Raw genomic sequence first — 20,247 nt, 5'->3', positions numbered from 1 at the left:
AATAATGTAAGAATATACATACTATCTTAAATATAAACAATGAAACATTTTATTTAAATAGTTAATGTCTACTTTTTTAAAAGTTTGAAAACTGATTTATGGACTATATAAAAATATCTATAAACAAACTTCCACTTTATGAAATAACATAGGCCGGTCAAAGTAGAAAACAGATTAGTTATTAAAAAAAAAAAGAACAAAAAATCTATACAAAATTTTACATTTTAGACTTTCAGAAGTCAGATTAATCTGAACATTAAATTGTATAAGAGAGCATTATGTCATATTTCTTTAAAATCACATCGTTTTTTATGGACCAAATATGTTGTTTATTACTAATAAATTACTTTGTAGATAAAGTTTATAAAGTAAATTTCAATGAGACATAAAAATATATTAACTCTTTTTTAAAACTATAAATACAATATAAGATGCTATACTAATCCACAGATAGGAAAATATTAATTTCACTAGCACATGTGAAGTAGTAACATTACATATATATGGTAAAACATATCTAAACATTTTTTTTTTGTATTTTTCCTTTAATTTGCACAAAAAACACTGATTATTGATACCGATCATTAGGATTTACGATTCCAATTGTTCCTGACACTTGCAACCGACCGCCAATCTTAACACTACGCCCGACTGGGTAAAAAGCTGTCCTTAGCAGTCTGTTTACGAGAATATTATCAGCAGCACTGTACCGAACGTGAATGTTGTCATAATCGTTATCCAGAATATGAATAGCTCGATTAGCAGTATTTGCTATTCTCGTATATGAGGATCGATGTCCTCAAAGTACTCCGTTAGTTAATTGTCCGGAGAGCCCGGCGGCGGGGTGCTCAGATCGCGGGAAGCGTATTTAGCGCAATTGTTGATAACAACCCAGGCCAGATCCTTAATCATCGCGTAGGGTCCAGGGTGACGAAGCAGGCAGCGGAGCAGTTTTAATCCACCCTCAGATTCTACCAAGCCGCAGTATTTGTCAGCTGAAATATTTAAGAGAAGGTAAACTTAATACGAGATTATTATAAGTTTTATTTATTACAAGAGCACTTAGAGCACCCACTCATCACACAATCTACCGCCAATCAGCAATATTTAGTACCGTCGTGTTCTGGCTCGAAGCTTGTGCCAGTGTAACATTTTAGTTCCCGAGTGTCGGTTATCACTTATGATCACGAGGCCCATAAGGCAATACGCGTGTCAAAAAAAAAAAAAAAACAAATGAAATTTACGCTTGCCATGTTGATAGCTTCGCAACTATAAGAGCTATTAGCTCACGAAGACGCGGTCCACCAGGTTAATTTGCTATCAGAATATATCTTTACTGTTAGTTATACTTCAGCGGATTAAGTATCTTGGACAACTACAGAAATTTAGAGGTGAAGGTCACCATAAGTACATACTGATAAATCTCATATACACGTCAAACATAACAGAGGAGAGTAGTTAGACAGATAGGTCTAAGAAAAGTTTTAAAAATCAATCTCAAAACAATACATTAATTATTGCCAGCCAACTGGCTTTGTACTAGCGCTCTCTTAGTTCATAAATATTCCCAAAGTACTAGGCATTATCAGCACAAAATGAATACAGAAAATTACGAAAAATGGTTAAAACTACATCTCATTCCGAATTAACGACCTAATGCGGTCCTGGTCGTAGGTATACACAAAGATAAATACATAGTACAAGAATAGACAATACATCGAATTTCAACTCTCTAAAAGCAACCAAGCAATCACATCTGAAAACATACTCTTCGCTTGCAATCTACTAGAACCAGAATTGTATGATGTCAGTCGCCACAAAGAATACAAATAATCAATGAATCAAATAATGGCGGAACATCGTCATTCTGTTTTACCGTTACCTCCTCGGTAACGGTAAAACAGAATGACGTTTAACTTTGACAGTTTAACGCCATCGAAAACATTCGGGCAAGTAAAATTTAACGCTAGTTCTCAAAATGTCTCAATGATTTTAACGTAAGTCAAAGAATATTAAAGGAGAAACTCGAATCTATTGACGTATCCAAATGAGAAAAAGTAGTCGATCACGCGATAAAATTTGTACAAGACTATAATGCGACACGAGGAGAGGATAGATGTATCATAAACTTAAATGACTCATCATTATACAGCGATGTGTCTTGCGTCGATTTTGATGGAGATGTTGAGACTGAGGATATTATAAACTGTTAACGAATAAGAATAAACTGTTTTTAAAATATCTGGTATTTAACTTCGTAAAAGCCAATCAAACATATTGACATGGTCTATCCATCAAAACGAATCTAAATAACTTAACTTTTTTTTAAGTCTGATAAAAACAAATAATAGACTTTAATTACATGCTCATTTATTTTGCTTGCAATGTCATGTAAATTTACGCGTCAATTTGATGACTCCATTTTCTTATACGACTTTACAAGTTATTTAAGTTTGCTTAAAGATCATTTTAACATTTTGAAGAAGAAAATAAAGATTTATGATTTTGTAGGCGAAATTAGTTCGGATGTGATCGATTCTTTTACCTTTATTGATATGGATTAGGTAATTTATTTAGTTAGACATTACAAAACGTCTCCTCGTTTATTGATAAGTATTAAAGTATTTGAGTTTTAACGGCTGACGATGATTAACCGAAAAAAAAGTTACGCCATTTAGTTTTGAGTTATTGTTTTGACAATAAAACCAATCCATTTCAACCCACGCCTTTTTGTTGTTCGAGGCGGCTAAAGAAATTGTAGCTAATACTATCGGTATGATGGTTATGTGTTACTAATCTCATCAGTAAAAGCATTTCTAATGAGACAGGCAGGCGGCGAAACATAAATTGTTAAATATTATTCACATGCAATTCACACATGCTGACCCCATATGGATGACCAAAGGCTACGTTTCCGCTAGAGATGTATGTAGCATAACTGTAAAACGGTTTACAGATATATTTTCAATACATTACACGTATCCTTTAAATAAACACCGTCTACCGATTGAATGCAGCATTAGGCATCGCACACGTTTCTCACACATTTTGTATATTCAAAACCCTTGCTCCACTAAGCCAATAGCTGCCAAGAGCGAGGCTAAAAATATGAAGTATTAGTATTGATTGACTTTTTCCTCGCGCACTTTCCTTCATATATCTGTTGGAAACATAGCCTTATGGCCAGCGAATGACGATGACGAGGTGGTGTCGTGAATTCAAAGTACTGTACTCACGGTATACCGTGGTAAGATTGGCCAAGGCCCAAACAGCCCAGTGCTGGCACTGTGGCGTGTGGTGAGCATGCAGTAAGCTCAGTATCGGCTCAAACGAGCGATAGTTTATATTCCTCTCAGCACGTCGATCCCATCTCTCGACAGCGGAGGCGATGCGCTGGAGTACAGCATCTCGAGCTGGTTCGTCTACAGTCCAAACATCTGGACCATCAGAGGCCATGTGAGCAAGGACGCCTGCTGCGTTGTAGCTCACCTATAAAAACATATATTACATGTTAGAAGGGAGTGAATGAGGAAGCGTTAGCAGCAAATAGATATAGAAACGGGAAGCGTGGCTTTAAATACGTTGTCATTCATTGTATAAGGTTCATGGAAAATAATTTTCATCTCAAGTGTTAAGGACACTTAATTTTCAGTATTATAGTAATTATGCAAATATTTACCTCAATCCCATCACTTGATGAATCAAGTAGGTCGTAGAATACTGATAGGAATAGCTTGTCCATGAGTTTTGGACGCAGCTCTGCCACTTCGGCTACATTGCCCAACAAGCCCATCATGTTTCGAAGAAGTTCTTCTTTGTCGGGAAAACTCTGAAAATAGTACAGGTTGATTACACCACTATAGTTGATATAATTTTGTAATGCTTCTTTGTGGAAATTCGAAAGGAATTTTCACAACTAGTACAGTAACAGCCTGTAATTGTCCCACTGCTGGATTACGGTCTCGTCTTTATTCGAGGTTGGAGAGATGGTTTGCAACTGAATCCTCCTAACATAAGTCCGAAGGCGACACGCTTTTGCCTTATCTTATGCGCATTCTGTTCCACAAGTGCGACGCCGCCTTTTGCAATGAAATAGTTTGCGAAGGGAATAGACGACTGGAAGAAGCCTTTCCTAACACTGAGTACTTACACCAACTACAACTCCGATTGAAATTGCTTAGGCAACTTTGATCGACGTGGCAGTACAGTAACTTGTCGTGGTCCAAGAGCTTTCGCAGCTCATTAATAATTGTACGAGCTATAGTCACACTGATGTCCTTGATGACTTTCGCATCCGCGTTTCGAGATGATCAGCTCCGTTATGACATTCGGTACCCGCAGATAATGATTCCTGCAGTCATCACCTATTTTAGGCTTATGTCACAGCTCCATTCGTTAGAACTGACAGTTATTTTTTTTCGCTCCCTTGGTGAGAGCTGGCTGAGACCTTTGTGGTGACGTTCTTTTTGATGAGGTTGCTACTTGCGAAATTGCTGTCCCAAGCAAGTTAGCAAGTAGCAAAAAGTTAAGCAAATGGAATTAAAAAATGTGCACTCGACCTTCTGACTTATTATCTTAACAATAGAATTCAGAGGGTTGACGTTAAAGGGACAAGGTCTCCTGGGTATGGTATGGGGGTCCCACAAGGATCAATTCTTGGACCTTTTCTATTCCTCATATATATAAAAGACTTGCCCTTTCTTGTTGGGAACAAACATGATATAGTATTGTTTGCTGATGATACCTCTTTGGTTTCTAAAAATTAATAGGAAACAGGTACAGTATGAAGATGTAAACAATGCTATGTCTGATATAGTACACTGGTTTAGCGTAAATAATCTTAGGCTGAATAATAAAAAAACTAAAATTGTAAAATTTAGCACACCAAACGTGCAAAATGTAAAACCCGATGTACTTATCAATGGGTAATCGATGGATCCAGTTGAAACAACTGAATTTCTTGGCCTTACTCTTGATGCCAAATGATGGTGGCTCCCCCATATAAACGGATTGGCGGGTAGACTGAGTTCTGCGGTATTTGCGGTCAAAAAAATTAGATTATTTACCGATGTTGATACGGCTCGCCTAGTTTATTTCAGTTACTTTCACGGTATTATGTCCTACGGTATTATGCTTTGGGGTAACGCAGCCGCTATCCATACTATATTTGTGCTGCAGAAGAGGGCTATTCGCGCAATCTATAACTTCTTATAATCTTTGAGGTATAAATTTAAAGAAATTAAGATATTGACTGATGCTTCTCAATATATATTCTGTAATGTTTTGTATGTACGGAAAAATATTAATGTTTTTATGAGAAAATGTGATTCTCATAACGTTGGTACAAGGAACAAACACAATCTTGTTACTCCTGTTACTCGACTGCATAGAGTCAGTAACTCTTTTGTGGGGCAATGTATACGCTTCTAAAACAGGATCCCAAAAAGCGTTCAAAATGCGAAAATTAAAAAAATTGTTAAGAAACGCTTGTGTGCGAAAGGTTACTATACAATTAGTGAGTTTATGTTTGATAGCACACCTTGGGAATGAAACGATCGCCTCCTGGCTGTTTCTACTCATATACAATTAAGTATATAATAAATTTGACGTAAAAAAAAGTCCCGCTGAGTTTCTTTCGCCGGTTCTTCTCAGGTCAGGGTGTTTTCTTTTTCCGAACCGGTGGTAGTGTTTAATTTGACCATCAATAAGAAAGTGTAATACTTCTATATTGAATAAAGGAATTTGAGTTTGAGTTTGACAATTCTTTGCATTTATGAGCAAGGCGTTTCTGAAGATTCTGCATAGCAAGAGCTCTACAACTGCGGCAGCAACGTTACCATGGCTACACGAAGGCCCAGATTTCCTTGGATGATACATAAAATACCAAGACCTTTTTAATAGTTAATAAAATGTTGGTAATCGCTAATATAACGCATTTTGCATTTCATTTGCTTGTCACTACGGGATACGGGATCGAAGAACTCATTCTTGGTATTAAAATGTTATATAATTATTATAAAAAGTAAAATTTACCGTGCGCTTTTGGACAATGCCTTTGTATCGAGACGAGAAAATCTGGAGTCTTCTGGACTTTTGATAAAGGCGTGTAAGTTTCGCAAATGTTGTATGTGTATATCGCCAAAGCAACTTCAAGTAGCCCAACGACAATGACTAGGAGGTTGTGCGATAACACCATACAGTCTCCCCTCCACGTGTACGAGTAGTTTTTACGTTGATTCTAACTTAATTAAAGGTAGGTGGTAGGTGAATCGAGATTGATTGATTTGATTGATCTTAACCGATCATTACGGCTAACACCACTTAGTTTTTATGTTATTAATTTGTTTATGTATTCATGCTCGGCGGTGAAGGAAAACATCGCGTGGAAACCTGCGTGTGTGTAATTTCACCGAAATTCAACCACATTTAAATCAACCAACTCGCATCGGAGCAGCCTTATGGAATAAGCTCTAAACCTTCTCCTCAAATGAAAAGGACGCCTTAGCCTAATTTATAGACTGTTACTGTTAGGTGATAAGAACTATCAGGTAAATCAAATTCGTGTATTTCCCTATTGTACGTTATTCAAACGGCAAAATTAACGGCATAATTTAGTTGAACATACCTTTAGACAAGCAAGAAAGAACTCCATGCCCCGATTTTCAAGGAATCGCTGGCAGTTCTGCGGTGTTTCGTCGGTCACGTTCCACATGGTTGACCAAGCTACCTCTAGCACGTCATCACAGACGTGTCTCTCCAGGCGGTCCGCGATCAGGTTTAGCATTTTCTGTAACAACAATGATAGGCACTTATTATAGTACCTTATCCAAAAAACAAGTACAGAGAAAGTAATACATAATAATACATATCAGCGCAGTTTAATATATAAGCACAGCTTTTATATTATATATTTATATAATAACAATAACGTAATACATTATATATTTATATAATAACGACAATGTTATTTTCAACGACAATAACAATCGTCAAATAATGGGTCCCATGTCTGTTGTGGAGTATTTTATACATTTTTTTATTTAACTTGCATTGTAAGTACATACGGGTGAAATCTTGGAACACAGTTTAGAATCAGATATCTTTAATCGATTGAGCTGAAATTATACAAGTTCAAAGTTTGGATGATTTACTTGAGTACATACATAAGCAAATTAAATAATTTGATGTGATTAATTTTATATACTAAAATATTCAAGTAAATACGAGTACTTAAATCTCGCGACAAGTTTTTATATCATATAAATTGTGTCAAATGTGAAATGAGTTAGCGGTAAAAGTTTTAGTGAAAATATTTTATTTTCTTTTTAGGGCGTTTAAATAAAAAGGTTTTGTACTTTTAATTTATTTACAAAGATCGAGATCATATTGACGATAAATGATATTATATTACGTAGGATAACATTTTGAGTAAAAAATTAACGTTTTAAATTATGTCCTAAATAATTATCTTGCGTCGTATTATTAATATAGTTGGTTAATTGTTAAATGAAGGGTTATTATTTTGGTGCATTATAAGTAGTACGAAAAGAAAAACTTCGAAAGAGTTCCTATTTATGATGGAACATTTGTGAAGGTAATTCAGGTTGACATTGATTGCAATGTGACTGACTATTGAGTCAGTGAACACATAATAGCTCATAATCCATCGATTTTACATTTCTTATTTAACAACATACCTAAATGAGCTTACAAGTTCATGTGACCTTGTTTTGTATTGTATTGCACGTATTTCTTTGTGTGCGATGTAAGCTTGGCGCTAGGACAAAGTTACGTCGTCATAAAATCATGTATTTGTATGAGCTCAAAAACTATTGTAATGTCCATTGCCCTAAGCCATTCATATTTGTGTATATTTGTTTCTCAACTACGATACGCTTCTGCTAGATCGAATCAGCGAATATCATTAGTGACTAAGTCAAATTAAATTATTATCATAATTAATATATTATGTACTAGCGGCCGCCCTGGCTTTACACGGAGACAATTTTGATACTAAATATACTATAGAATGTCTTTATATACAACGCTCAGCTTTTTTGTCCTTAAACAGTTACACTTAAACAAACAGCTCATATTAAAAATCTGTAAATATTCGAAAATATTCATTTAAATTTAATGCTTTAAAGGACCATAATATTGATCTATATTAAATGAATAATGTATTTACGTCTGTACTTAATTGGATAAGGATTAATGCTATATTGTTTATAATCGCTTCGTTAATAAGCCATTATTTCTCGTAAAAAGTAAAGGATAAAACATGTCTCTTGTGGGTTATCCCTAAGAGACGGAGATTTTTGTAGACTTTTCTATGGTGTATAATATTAATACTTGTAGTAAATTACTTTGATCCATTCAGCGTTTGCATTGTAAACGCTAAAATGTGTTTATTTACGACAATATATTAGAAACCTCTAAAATTCTCAGTGTTTCTCACTAAGTGAGAACGACAGCGTGAAGCGAGTTTTTTATACTATGTAGTACCAGTAGGCTCTTAGAGGCACTTTTGAATAGTCTTGTTACAGTGTTGAATTAAATATAAAGCTACCATCGGTTTACAAAACAGTTACTACCTAGAAGAACCGGCACGAAACTCAGTAGTTTCTCTTTTCCACCATATTAATTACAGAGTATGTCAATAAAGTGCAATTACATTTATATCGTACTTAGACATCAAGAAATACTAAGTCCACGCTATTTTGACATAAACCTTAAATTGTTTAACAGGCTAAGTTAATAATGACTGTGAAATCTCATTATAGAATCGAGTACCGTGCCCCATGAAGGATGTATTAACTTTGCGAAGTCGAAAACTAGGTGTTATTACTACTTACTAGTTTATCTCTCCTGCTCTTAACTCTAAACAATGATTGTCACTGTTTCTTTCAATCTATATTATTGTGAATGTACATAATATTGTTGTAAACATATTGTGCAAGTATGTCAACTTTGTGAAAAACATCCCAAAACTCAAGACTCCCTTGACAAGATTAAAGAAAGACCGGACCGCTGGTTTTGCAGGACCAAAAAATTTCAATATCTGAAGCGTTACCCCAAAGCAAATAGCCATAAAACATATGAAAGTAATCAAAGTATAATAATCAAGCATTATCAACATTAGTTTGTTGATAACACTTGCATGCGAACTTTTCTAACCGCGTTTGCTTCGAAGCTGTCTCCCTGACAAGCAGGGACTATATAATATAAATGAGGAAGTTTGACGCTTACACGCACAGGAAGACTTTGGAGTGGACAATAATATTATTCTGAGACAAAATATATGATAGTTTATTTTTGCTATTTTTTGCACGAAATGTAAATTTAGCCTTGCTTAGTTATTTTCATCGCATTGCTAATAAATATATAAGAATTACAATAATATTTCAAGGATTTTCAAAACTTGCATTGCAAATAGAACATAAAAAAACAACAATTATAATCAATTTGAATTTATACAATTTTCAAATAAAGATTATTTTTTTTGCGACACAGCGGTATTTGTCTCTATTTGTATAAGAGTTGTTGTTTGCAATTTTACACCACGTATAGTGTAGGTTTCAGCAGCTTTGCTTTGCAAGGAAAAATGCAAAAATGATACAATTCCATTGATTTAAAAATAACACGCTATGAAATAACAAAATAAATAATATATTATACGCTGTAAATCTAAGCCATTCCAGGTTATTGTAGCATCCAATTCCAATTTTCATTCAATCCATTCCAATATAATTAATCTGAGACAAACAATCTAAATTAAATAAATAATTGTTATTGTATGCTAATATAATATCAATTTGCAAGCATGGTTCAAAATAATCATATTATATTTGTAAAAGAAAATATTTATATTTAATTTAATTAAAAACTAAATAATTATTGTTAATAAGGAATGAATGAATAGATATCGAAAAAAAACAATTAATTAAATCGTAATAAGAACTTTCGCAATATGTACGTAAGCATTATATGCAAACAAGATGGCCGCTGCCGTTATAAAGCCAACCCAATAAAATCAATATATTCACGCGAACTAATACGAACAAAAGTAAGTAAATAGTTAAACGAAAAATCGATTAAATTCGTAGCCCAATATGTTAATACATTATCACATCTGGGATTGCTTTTCATTTGTAAACGATCGTGATGATTAGTGTGTTTAACAAATAATTAGCGGCGGGCTGGAGTATTGCTTTCTGATATAAACAACCACCATTTATGGAAAATAATACAGATAATAAATGTGCGAAACTAAAGCGGGACGCAACATAAATATTCATTACATTTCCATAATCATATATGTATTAGGCTTGTACACGAGTTGTATAGATTCAGAAGAAGTTATATCACAAGTTCATTTTCATTAAAATTCATTTAATATATTGTCGCCCGCAGTTTCGGTCGCGTTTTAATGATTGGTTGGCAGGTGTTAAGTGTAAAAAGTAGTCCGTGTCCTTCGAATTCAAGCAATTCATTTTAATATATATTTTCATCAAATTCGGTTCAATGGTTTGCGTACCGTCACAAAGATACAGACATACAAGACAGACAGACAGAGTTACTTTCGCTTTTAAAATACTGACAGACTATTTATGTATAAACAAAAAGACGAGTCATTTTCGCGCTCTACCGGGAGATTGCTTTTGTATTTGCTTTTATTGCTTCGCTTTAGTGTTCCGGGCGCTCTATCCGCCTTTTGTTATATAAACTGAGTCACAGGTACCTCCCATTCACCAGTCGTCATTGATTCTACCACCATATATTGCAGATTGAAATGCGGCCAGTGTATTCACATCAACATCTTAGTTCCCATGCTTTGCGGCGCATTGACATGATTTTGAAATGGTTAATGTACATACAGTGTCATTCTCTATGGTCTGTGGTGTATAACTTACCAGCACAAAATAAATTGTTATTTATTTTCAATTCAGAAACAAAATCAAGAACAATTGCACGTCACATTGATTATAAATTCGCTTTGCTTATTATTTATTCGCTTAATATCTTATACACATATTAAAAAAAACGCAAGATTAATAGCTAAGCTGAAAGTTCTAGTTAAAATGGAATGAATATATTGTCACTTAAGTATTATAAGATAAACAATTCGCTAAGCCCTTTAACGGTCAAGCAGGCAGGCAGACAGCAGGTCAAGTAAAATTTCTACATAATATAGAACAAAGTCGCTTTTCGCCGTCCACAAGCTTAGAGGTTTTAAACTACGCAACGGATTTTTATGCGGCCACCATTAATAAACAGAGCTATTCAGGGAGAAGGTTTATATGTATAATACACGAATATTATAGTAAAGAAAAGCCGAGAATTTCAACGTTACTTGTCGGATAAAACTAGAATTTTTCTTTTTATGTTTGCTCGTCAATCTAAAAATTTCATATCCTTATTGCACCCTTAAGAAGCCGGGAGAAGGTGACTAGTACAGAATAAAACGGTATCTTATAAATCATGTTTGTAATTAATTAATATTAGGATAAGACACTGCTAATGTAAGATACCATTATTGATAAAAGAATTGATGCTATGATGCTTACTGAAGACAGGCTAATCCTAAAACTGTCCACAAAATATTCATTAAGTCAACTATAATGGCTGTCATAATGGCTGTCATTATTAAGGTTACTTGTTAGAAATAATTCCCAGACGTATCCACGAATGCAAATGGAACTGTTTCGTTGCGTCATCAAAACCAATGAAATGAACGGGAGCATATCCGGAATTGAATCAGCGAACTTATGTGTTCTCTCCCCGTTATAACATCTTGTCTTAAAACTCATTGATAAAAATATATTTTGCTTTGTCACTTTAATATATTCATATGTATTCAGTTGATTGTTATCGTTATCATAATGCTAAAGCATAATAAATAAATAAGCAGTAAAATAAATAAATATACGTTTGAAATTGGTCTCTTAAAAACATCTCCTACAGATGCAAACAAAGCGACATTATTGAATTAAAGAACGTTAACTTTATTATAAAGGTATTATTAGGTATAGGTCCAAATTTGCAGCGTTCCGTCGCGAGCGTCCAATACATTAATCAATAGATAGCGTATATTCGCGGCGCATTCCGCACTTAAATATAACAAAAGAACATGAAAATCGAACTTGTCAAGTATGATGATGATGAATAATCTTAAATAAAAAAAATAAAAATAAAAAAGGGGGTGAAACTGAAGCGCAGCTACTCATATACTAAAAATATACATATATCAAAACCTCCAAAACGCACTGTATGTTCTAATGTACGTTATATTGGTTAAGTAGTTTTTTTTAAGTTAGGTATTACAAAAATCTCCTCATTTATTATTATAATAGACTTATAGATAAAATACATAACCTGGAAAACGAACGCTTAATTTAAAATACAGTTTAATTAACAAAATCCTTATTTGATTACTTACCCCTATAGCACCATGGTTTCCGAGGAAGCGTTTCTGCTTGCCGTCCACCTGGCACGCGAGAGAATTCAGAAGATATATCGCGATGCGCTGTACGAAACCTTCCTGGTTGACATCGGCTACGCCGGTCAAGAGAATCTGCACGACCCGTTCGTATTCAAACAACTGCAACAAATAATGTCAACTTAAGTTACTTTTAATAAAAGGGCATATAACATACCATACGGTAAGTATCGTATAAAAAATTAATCGAAAGATATTGATTATGTTCAGCTAGGCACACTCCTTCAAAGCAGTTAGTCAGTCTAGCTCAACATTTGTCCAAGGACAAATAAATGCATTCACGCAAATTAATTAACTAAGATATTTTTTTCGTACAATTTTGCTAACGTGACTTTTCAAGTACTTTTATAGTAATGCTGCTGGTATCCTTGCCATCATTCCACGCAGACATGATTTGTATTTCGGACGGAGTAATTCGGACCGCGCTCGTCTATAAGTTTTTCTTTTTTCAATTATATCTTAATTATATATTTATAATTAATTTAATTATTAAACTCAATTTTGCTTATCACTTTCATACTTTTTAAATAAAAAATGTCCAATCACACAAACTATATAGATTTATATTAGTAAGAATTAAGTATTTATTGCAACGAATATATTATAATTTTAAAATCGATCGAGACCTAATTGTTTAATTACTCTAATACATGAAAGCCGAGTTCCGGTTTATAGGGCTGACCCTATAGCTAAATGATTAGCCAGTGTTATTACCGATATACTCACTACTACTAATATTATTAATGGGAAAATAAATGTGTCTGTCTGTCACACTTCCACAGCAAAACCACTGAACAGAGTTTGATGACATTTGATATGAAGCAAGCTTGAGGCCCAAAGAAGGACATAGGCTTTTACATTTTATAAACCTAGAACCAACGAAGCAAATAAAACGCGGGGCGAAAACTAGTAAGGGTATTCATTCGATCCTATGGCGCCGCACAGATGATGTAAAGAGTATGTAAAATGCCAACATGTGGAGTCATTTACTTTTCTACCTTCCTAATACTTATAAGTAATACAAATCCACATACAGTGGCGTAGCTATAGGGCCAGGTGGTGCAGTGCACCAGGGCATCGAAGCTCAGGGGGCCCTCTAACCTTAGCTTTGAAAATAACTTTGAATAGAGAAGACGTATGGATTTAGCCTAATAATGATAAGTACAAGGTACAAGTAAAAGGGGGGATGGAAAGAGTGGGTTAGGTCCCGATTCTTATTCTATGCACCGGGGTTCTTGTCCACCTAACTACGCCACTGTCAACTATTACGCTGTGGCAGTCCAACGCAGTACCGATTCAAATAATTATTGTTCGTTCGTAACTACGAACTTCTTTTTGACCAATATTTGACATTTTACAACAATCTGAATTAAAATCAATGTCGTTATAAAACGATGTCTTTATGGAAAAAATAATTTTACAAATCAGCTTTAACAGAAATTTGATACTACGTTTATCGCATTCTTCAATTCTGCAATTTAACTTTTCGTTTAATTGCCATACAGAAAATAAAACCATTGTAACTACCTATACATAAAACTTAAAAAAAATTAAAAACATAGTCGATTTTTGCCTGTATTTAAATCTTCGCTAACTACTTCTATACCCCTCCAATGAGTTTAATGCGGCTTTCACTAATGCAAAGAACGATAAACGAGGAACGTTTGTATTTTATATAAATTGTAAATAACTTGTACAAATGGATGATCTGTGACGATGATTTGTCCAAAAAACTGTTTTCATACGCATGGCATGGATTAAGTTGGATAAACCTTAGGATATACATCAAAATAAATTACTAGAAAATCATAGCAAATAAACTACAGAAAAGTCTTTGGTCTGTTTAACAACAAATTTACGACTTAAACCAATTACATATTCTTATTTAAGAGATATAGACAAGTAAATACACGTTATATAGTAAATATACCAACTACATTTTACTTTTTGCTTGCTAAGCGCAATTATAAGTTTCTTTATTAAAATTGTAATTAGGTAAAGTTCATTTTTTTTATATAATTAACAATCTCCACTTACCACATCAGTCGGAATCTTAAACTGGCAGAGTGTGAGGCAGCCATTGCGCATCATGGTGTCATCACCAAGATGTGCGTCCATGCCGTCCAGCAGCGCGGTGATAATACGACGTTTTAGCTTTATACCAATGCGAGGTTTTTCCTTCCCCTTGACAATGTAGAACAAGGTGGCACTAAAAAAAAACAAATTAATAATAAAACAATACTTTCAAATTAAGATTTGGTTGGATCATATCAACAGAGCATCCCAACCTGCCAGAAATCTGGATGTGTTTTTCTGACACATGTTGTTCCATAGCCTCAAGCACAACACATAGCGCTCGTCCAACATATGCATTGTATCTCTCAGTACTACGGAACATATAGTACAAATCATTCAAAACACGGGTCAGCATTGCTGGCCGCTCCATATAAGCAACGCCTGCTGTAAGAATTTGTTCCTCATTGGCATCACCTGTAATCTAAACAAGTAGAAAAAGCAAATTATAATTTAAGTTTTTTCTGAATAAGCATATGATGGACTACTTACACTAAGTAAGACTTACAAATAGAAGGGGAAATATCAATATATCTATATGAATGTCATATTTTTGTTCTTATTTAGTGTTAAATGTTGCTAGCTAGCTTTTAATTGGAAGTAACAATATATTCTATTAACAACTGACATAAAAAAGTTCATTTATGCATTTTAATTAAAGCTATCTTGCATGTGTAATGGTCAAGATTTTTATTAACAAAATGCTTGTTCATGTTTTTTTTCTATTTCTGTTCACTAAAATAAGTATAATTTTTTAAATGTTGACTAGCTATTTATTGAAAACAATATAATATTTAACAGTGATTGGTATGAAATCATACTAATGTTATAATGAGATAACATTTGTCAGTTTTTTTTCTAATTCACTAAAAAACCACTAATCTGATTGAAGTAGAACTTTCATATTATTTTATTTTACGGTTGTATGGTGGCCATTGGCTATATTTGACCTGGACTTTCTATAATAATTAATTGTTGATATTTTGTTAATATCTTAAATTAAAAATGTATGTTAAAGAATAAAGAGATAGGGTAAAATATCTTTTGTTTAATCATTCCATAGCCTGATGTTTTTAGTATCAGTCTCGCAAGCTATTTAAATTGTATAAGTATTATGATTCTATTATATATTTATTATTATTAATATTATGTCTATGAATTTTCAACTTTTAAAAATTTAAATATTACTAGTACCTTAAACAGACAACTTCATTCATGGTTGATATTGAGTTATGTTGCTTCAATTGAACCACAGGGGCTCATAGTGTGATGATATATACTCATATAAATTTAATGAAAAGCTATCTAATACAATACACTTTTTTTAAAATCATTCAATCTTTTTAGCTTAGTATAACAGGATACATCATAATACATTAAAACACACAAATATAAGGAATAGTACAAATAAAAACATAAAATTATAAAAAATATAATCAGTATTAAATTATCTTACCACTTTAGCCGGGATGTCATGTCGCTTGCAGGCTCCATGATGAGTTCCATACAAGCCTAGAAACTCTAGTGGCCGGTTAACACGGCTTACAAGCCCAGGTATATCGCAACGGACATGATTCTCAGATCCCTCAGAGGTGCCTTCTGCAAGTGCTGGTACTGCACATCCAGTACCAGCCAGATTGGTTCCAGATATATCCAGTGATTCCAAATTGGGTAAACTTGTCACCAGCTTCGACAAAACATCATTTGGGCTAAAATATTTGCCATGTCTCTCATTAGATTGAGAAATATCCAAGTGCCGTAGTGTGCGCATACTAGCAATCCACTCTATTATTTCTTTGGACCATAAAACACTGTGGAGCACAAGTGACCTCAAATTCTTCAACTCATGTAGAGCCCAGCTGGAACCCGCAGATGTATATTCAGAGAGATCTAAATGTGTAAGATGGTGTAACGGTTTCAGGAGTAGTAGAGGGAATATAGACATTCCTCTGCATTGAATAGTTAGCCGCCGTAATTTTGGCGCATCAATGATATAACGTCTTTGACGAAACATAGCCTCATCCTGAGAAACCACATAAGTAAGTGGCCCAAATTTAAGACAGACTAGATTATCACTGTTGCTATTAATCAGGTCCAGCGAGGCTTGCGAGAGATACTCGCATTGAACGAGTTCCACCTGATATGGCTTGTGTTCCACAAAGCAACGAAGACCTTCGTCAGTAATTCGTGAGTTGCGTAGTTTTACGCGATCCAGTCGAGTTCGGGAACGATCGCGAAACAAGTTGGCTATGTTATCATTGACACGATTCTTTTTTTGATAGGTTTGAAGAAATTTCTCACAGAGTTCAGCTGGTAATATGATATCATCTTTCAGCTTACGCCAGCGGCTTGTAGGATCCAACTTCGTGATAATATTCAAATTGGCTACGATGTAGTCCATACAAATATTTAAAAGAGAATCCGGGGTACTGTCGTACAACGAAAATACTTCCGACGACATTCTGAATACAGCACTGATTTTATTTTTTAAGACATAATATAAAACGTAACATTCGCAATGACACAATTAATCGTTATTGGATGTAATTATCTTAAGTATTTATCACTGAAGTAGACTCCATTGTATACTGTTTATTATGATGTCCTTCCGCTACCAGGACTGATATTAAAATGATAAATTCTGCTCCAGACACGGGAGAAATAATATTTCGCACAACGCAACGACAAAGGCAGACATTTTTCACTTTTAAATGTCAAACTGGATTCTTACATTTTGGCCAAAAATGAAACTAATTTAATTTCACATATTATATTTGTTTACTTTTTTAGAAATTATAATTTTAAAGATTCATCAAGTGCAAAAATTAAATATGTATTTTAAATAAAATTAAATCATTTTATATTTTATTGTATTGCCCATCATATCAATGTTTAGTCGTTTTTTGACTAACATAATATTATATTCAAAATGAAACATTTGTACGTGGTTAATAAAATGTATATCATAATTAATAAATACAATCCAAATTAAATAAAAGATAGTTGTTCAAAAAATGAAACGCAAACACCGTTACACGTTGTTACACAATTATTGTTACAAAAATTTTACTGTACTTAGAGATGAACAATCAACGGATTGGGAAGTGGTTACTTCTGAAGCAAGTTGCATTACATTTAAGTCTAGTTCAAAATTCTATTGAATCAAAAGTTTGATTATTTGATTAAAAGTGTAAAACGCATACTTGCATTCATTAATTACTCGTTAGTACATGTACATTAGAATATTTTGTATAAAAAAAATCATTTGTGATTCTTGTCAAATGTTCTCTCCTTTGAAACTAGCCTTCCATGCCAACCATAGACAATATTTATGTTTTCACATTAATACTTTCCTTCCAGTGCAACATCAACCCTTTCCCCTTTTCCTCCATGTCCACCTTTACCTCCATAACCACCCTTTGATGCACTAATTTTAGAATAATTGTCCAGCAGCATACCACGCCTTCTAGCGCTTTCACGCCCTTTTTCATCATGTGGTCTCGCTCGAATGCTCGTAGTTGTAATATATAACGATAAAGATATCTACATTGACAAAGCTTCCCTTTTGAAAAAGTGACTTAATGCTTGCATTAATGGAATTATAATACACCGGCACGTGTAAATAAGTAAAATAATGATTATTATATTATAAGAGTTTTTTCCTGACTTTTATGTCGCTTTTTGAAAACGAATTTTGAATTGACCTTTGAAAACGAATAGCAATTGTGTAAATGTTTCTTTGCGTCCCTAAGTTATAAGATGCTTTTATCTTTTAATTAGGCTTTCATTAAATTAAGTGCGATTACGCTGTTGTATCGTTACATTTTTCGGAAGACGAGTACATACTTATGCGATTCAATAATTATTACAAAAATAATTATTAACTTTGTTAAACTTTAATTAGTAGGATAGGTAAGTTAAAATAACGCGTAAATAATATTTATATTAATTTATAAATCAAAATTTTTTGTAGCCACCTTAATAGTTACCTCAGAAATCCTTCAATTTCAAAAATATACATATTCATAAAATCTGAAAACGTTTTGGTTTGTTTGTAGTAATAATAAATATGTGTTATGTTATTGTATTGACTCTATAAATATATATATACTTATATTATAAATACGAAAATAACTCCGTCTGACTGTCTGTCTGATACGCTTTTACGGCTAAACCACTGAAACGGATTTGAGTAAAGCAAACTTGAACTTTTAGGAAGGATTTAGAGGTTTGCCTATCTCAGACCTACGAAAAGTAAAATTTGGAAATTATAAAATTAGTGTACTAGTTCCATTTTCGGGTTCCGTAAATTTAAACATATTTTCCAGCTGAAATGAAGCGTTTAACTGAATTTAAGTGGCTCTTTAAAACTCGCACCCTATTAAAAAATTTCAAAAAATCGTCTATCAAAAAAAAATATAGACAAGTTTAACAAAATCGAACAGTTAAATAGTCTGCCACATTTTCAGAACGACCTATATGCTGCTGAATACTGTTTTTATAATTAAAAAGCTCTACTAGTTTAGTGCGTGTCAATCATTGGAATAATCGATTATGTACTGTAATTATTATAAAACATTTTCGTAAATTAATATTTGTACACAAAATTTTATTGTACTGCTGCTGTAGAGTATAAGCTTGGTGATTTATATGTAGAGTTGAATACTAATAAGATTAAGTAAATCTTAATCACCACCGGTTTCAGGAACGGAACCTCTGATTTAAAAAAAAAATTATTCACACGCACTATCAAGCATTGTAGTGGGTTGTAAGTCGTTCTTACTTTAAAACACTAATTTTAAATTTTAGTATATTATATGTTGCAAATGACCTGAGTCACATATATAAAGTATTATCAAGTATTGTCACCAAGATTTATTTGTCCAGAGCTCAAGTACTAAGAGCAAGCTGACATTCAATCAATCTACTGTAGGTACCATGGAACACACCTACACTGTTTTGCAGAAGACAGATTGTGCAGAAGCAACCGCTGTGTATGGCTTTTTTAGATTACGTTAAAGCCTTCGATACTATCGAAACCTGAAACCTCGACGGACTCCAGATATAGCAAGGTGTTAAGATGTTTGCCTAACGCCTCTACTTTCGATTAAGATCGGCGATCCAACTGAGCAGAGGGATGAAGGGAGATGTTACATTCCCGAAACTGTTCATCAAAACATTGAAAGTTTTCTTCGAGACACTGGGTTTGACTCGATATAGGAATATCTAAACGATGAGTACAAAACATATCTACTTCTACCAATAGATAGTAGTTACAATAATTGGATTAAGTATTTGTTTATTAGTCTTATCTTTATTAAAAGAGCACTCAATCCATTTTATTTATAAATTACTTAACGAATTATCATATAAATGACTTGACTGCCTTGCCTGGCTTCGCACGGTTGGAATTAGGTAATTAAGAAACTAATAGCATAAAAATATAATTAATACTCAAACATAAATAACATTTAAGAATAATGTAACTTTCTACTATGTAGTAAAAACATATTTAAAATTTGATCATTAATTCCGCTGATTACCCATATCTACATAATAATTGACAAACTTATAAGGACTTAGACTAAGCCTCATATTCAAACGTATAAGGACTTGGCTGAATGTACTGTTACCTACTTTATCTGTGCAAGAGGATCTGTTCTTAAATTTTACCT

The 20,247-nt window shown here is 33.5% G+C and overlaps 1 protein-coding gene across 1 annotated transcript; it reads right to left on the bottom strand.

Moving 5' to 3' along the window:
- Positions 1-24: 24 nt before the first annotated feature.
- On the bottom strand, positions 25-17,259 carry LOC125075896 (protein zer-1 homolog). Its single transcript, XM_047687743.1, has 8 exons — positions 16,029-17,259; positions 14,788-14,996; positions 14,537-14,708; positions 12,440-12,601; positions 6,626-6,787; positions 3,680-3,829; positions 3,237-3,489; positions 25-995 (listed from the first exon to the last, which is right to left on the bottom strand). Exons 1-8 carry the CDS (start codon positions 17,031-17,033, stop codon positions 817-819), a joined length of 2,292 nt encoding a protein of 763 aa, XP_047543699.1. The 5' UTR covers positions 17,034-17,259; the 3' UTR covers positions 25-816.
- Between the last annotated feature and the right edge of the window lie 2,988 nt (positions 17,260-20,247).

Source organism: Vanessa atalanta, chromosome Z (genome assembly GCF_905147765.1).
Source record: "Vanessa atalanta chromosome Z, ilVanAtal1.2, whole genome shotgun sequence".
Lineage (NCBI taxonomy): Eukaryota > Metazoa > Arthropoda > Insecta > Lepidoptera > Nymphalidae > Vanessa > Vanessa atalanta.
This window is presented reverse-complemented; position numbering and strand designations above follow the sequence as displayed.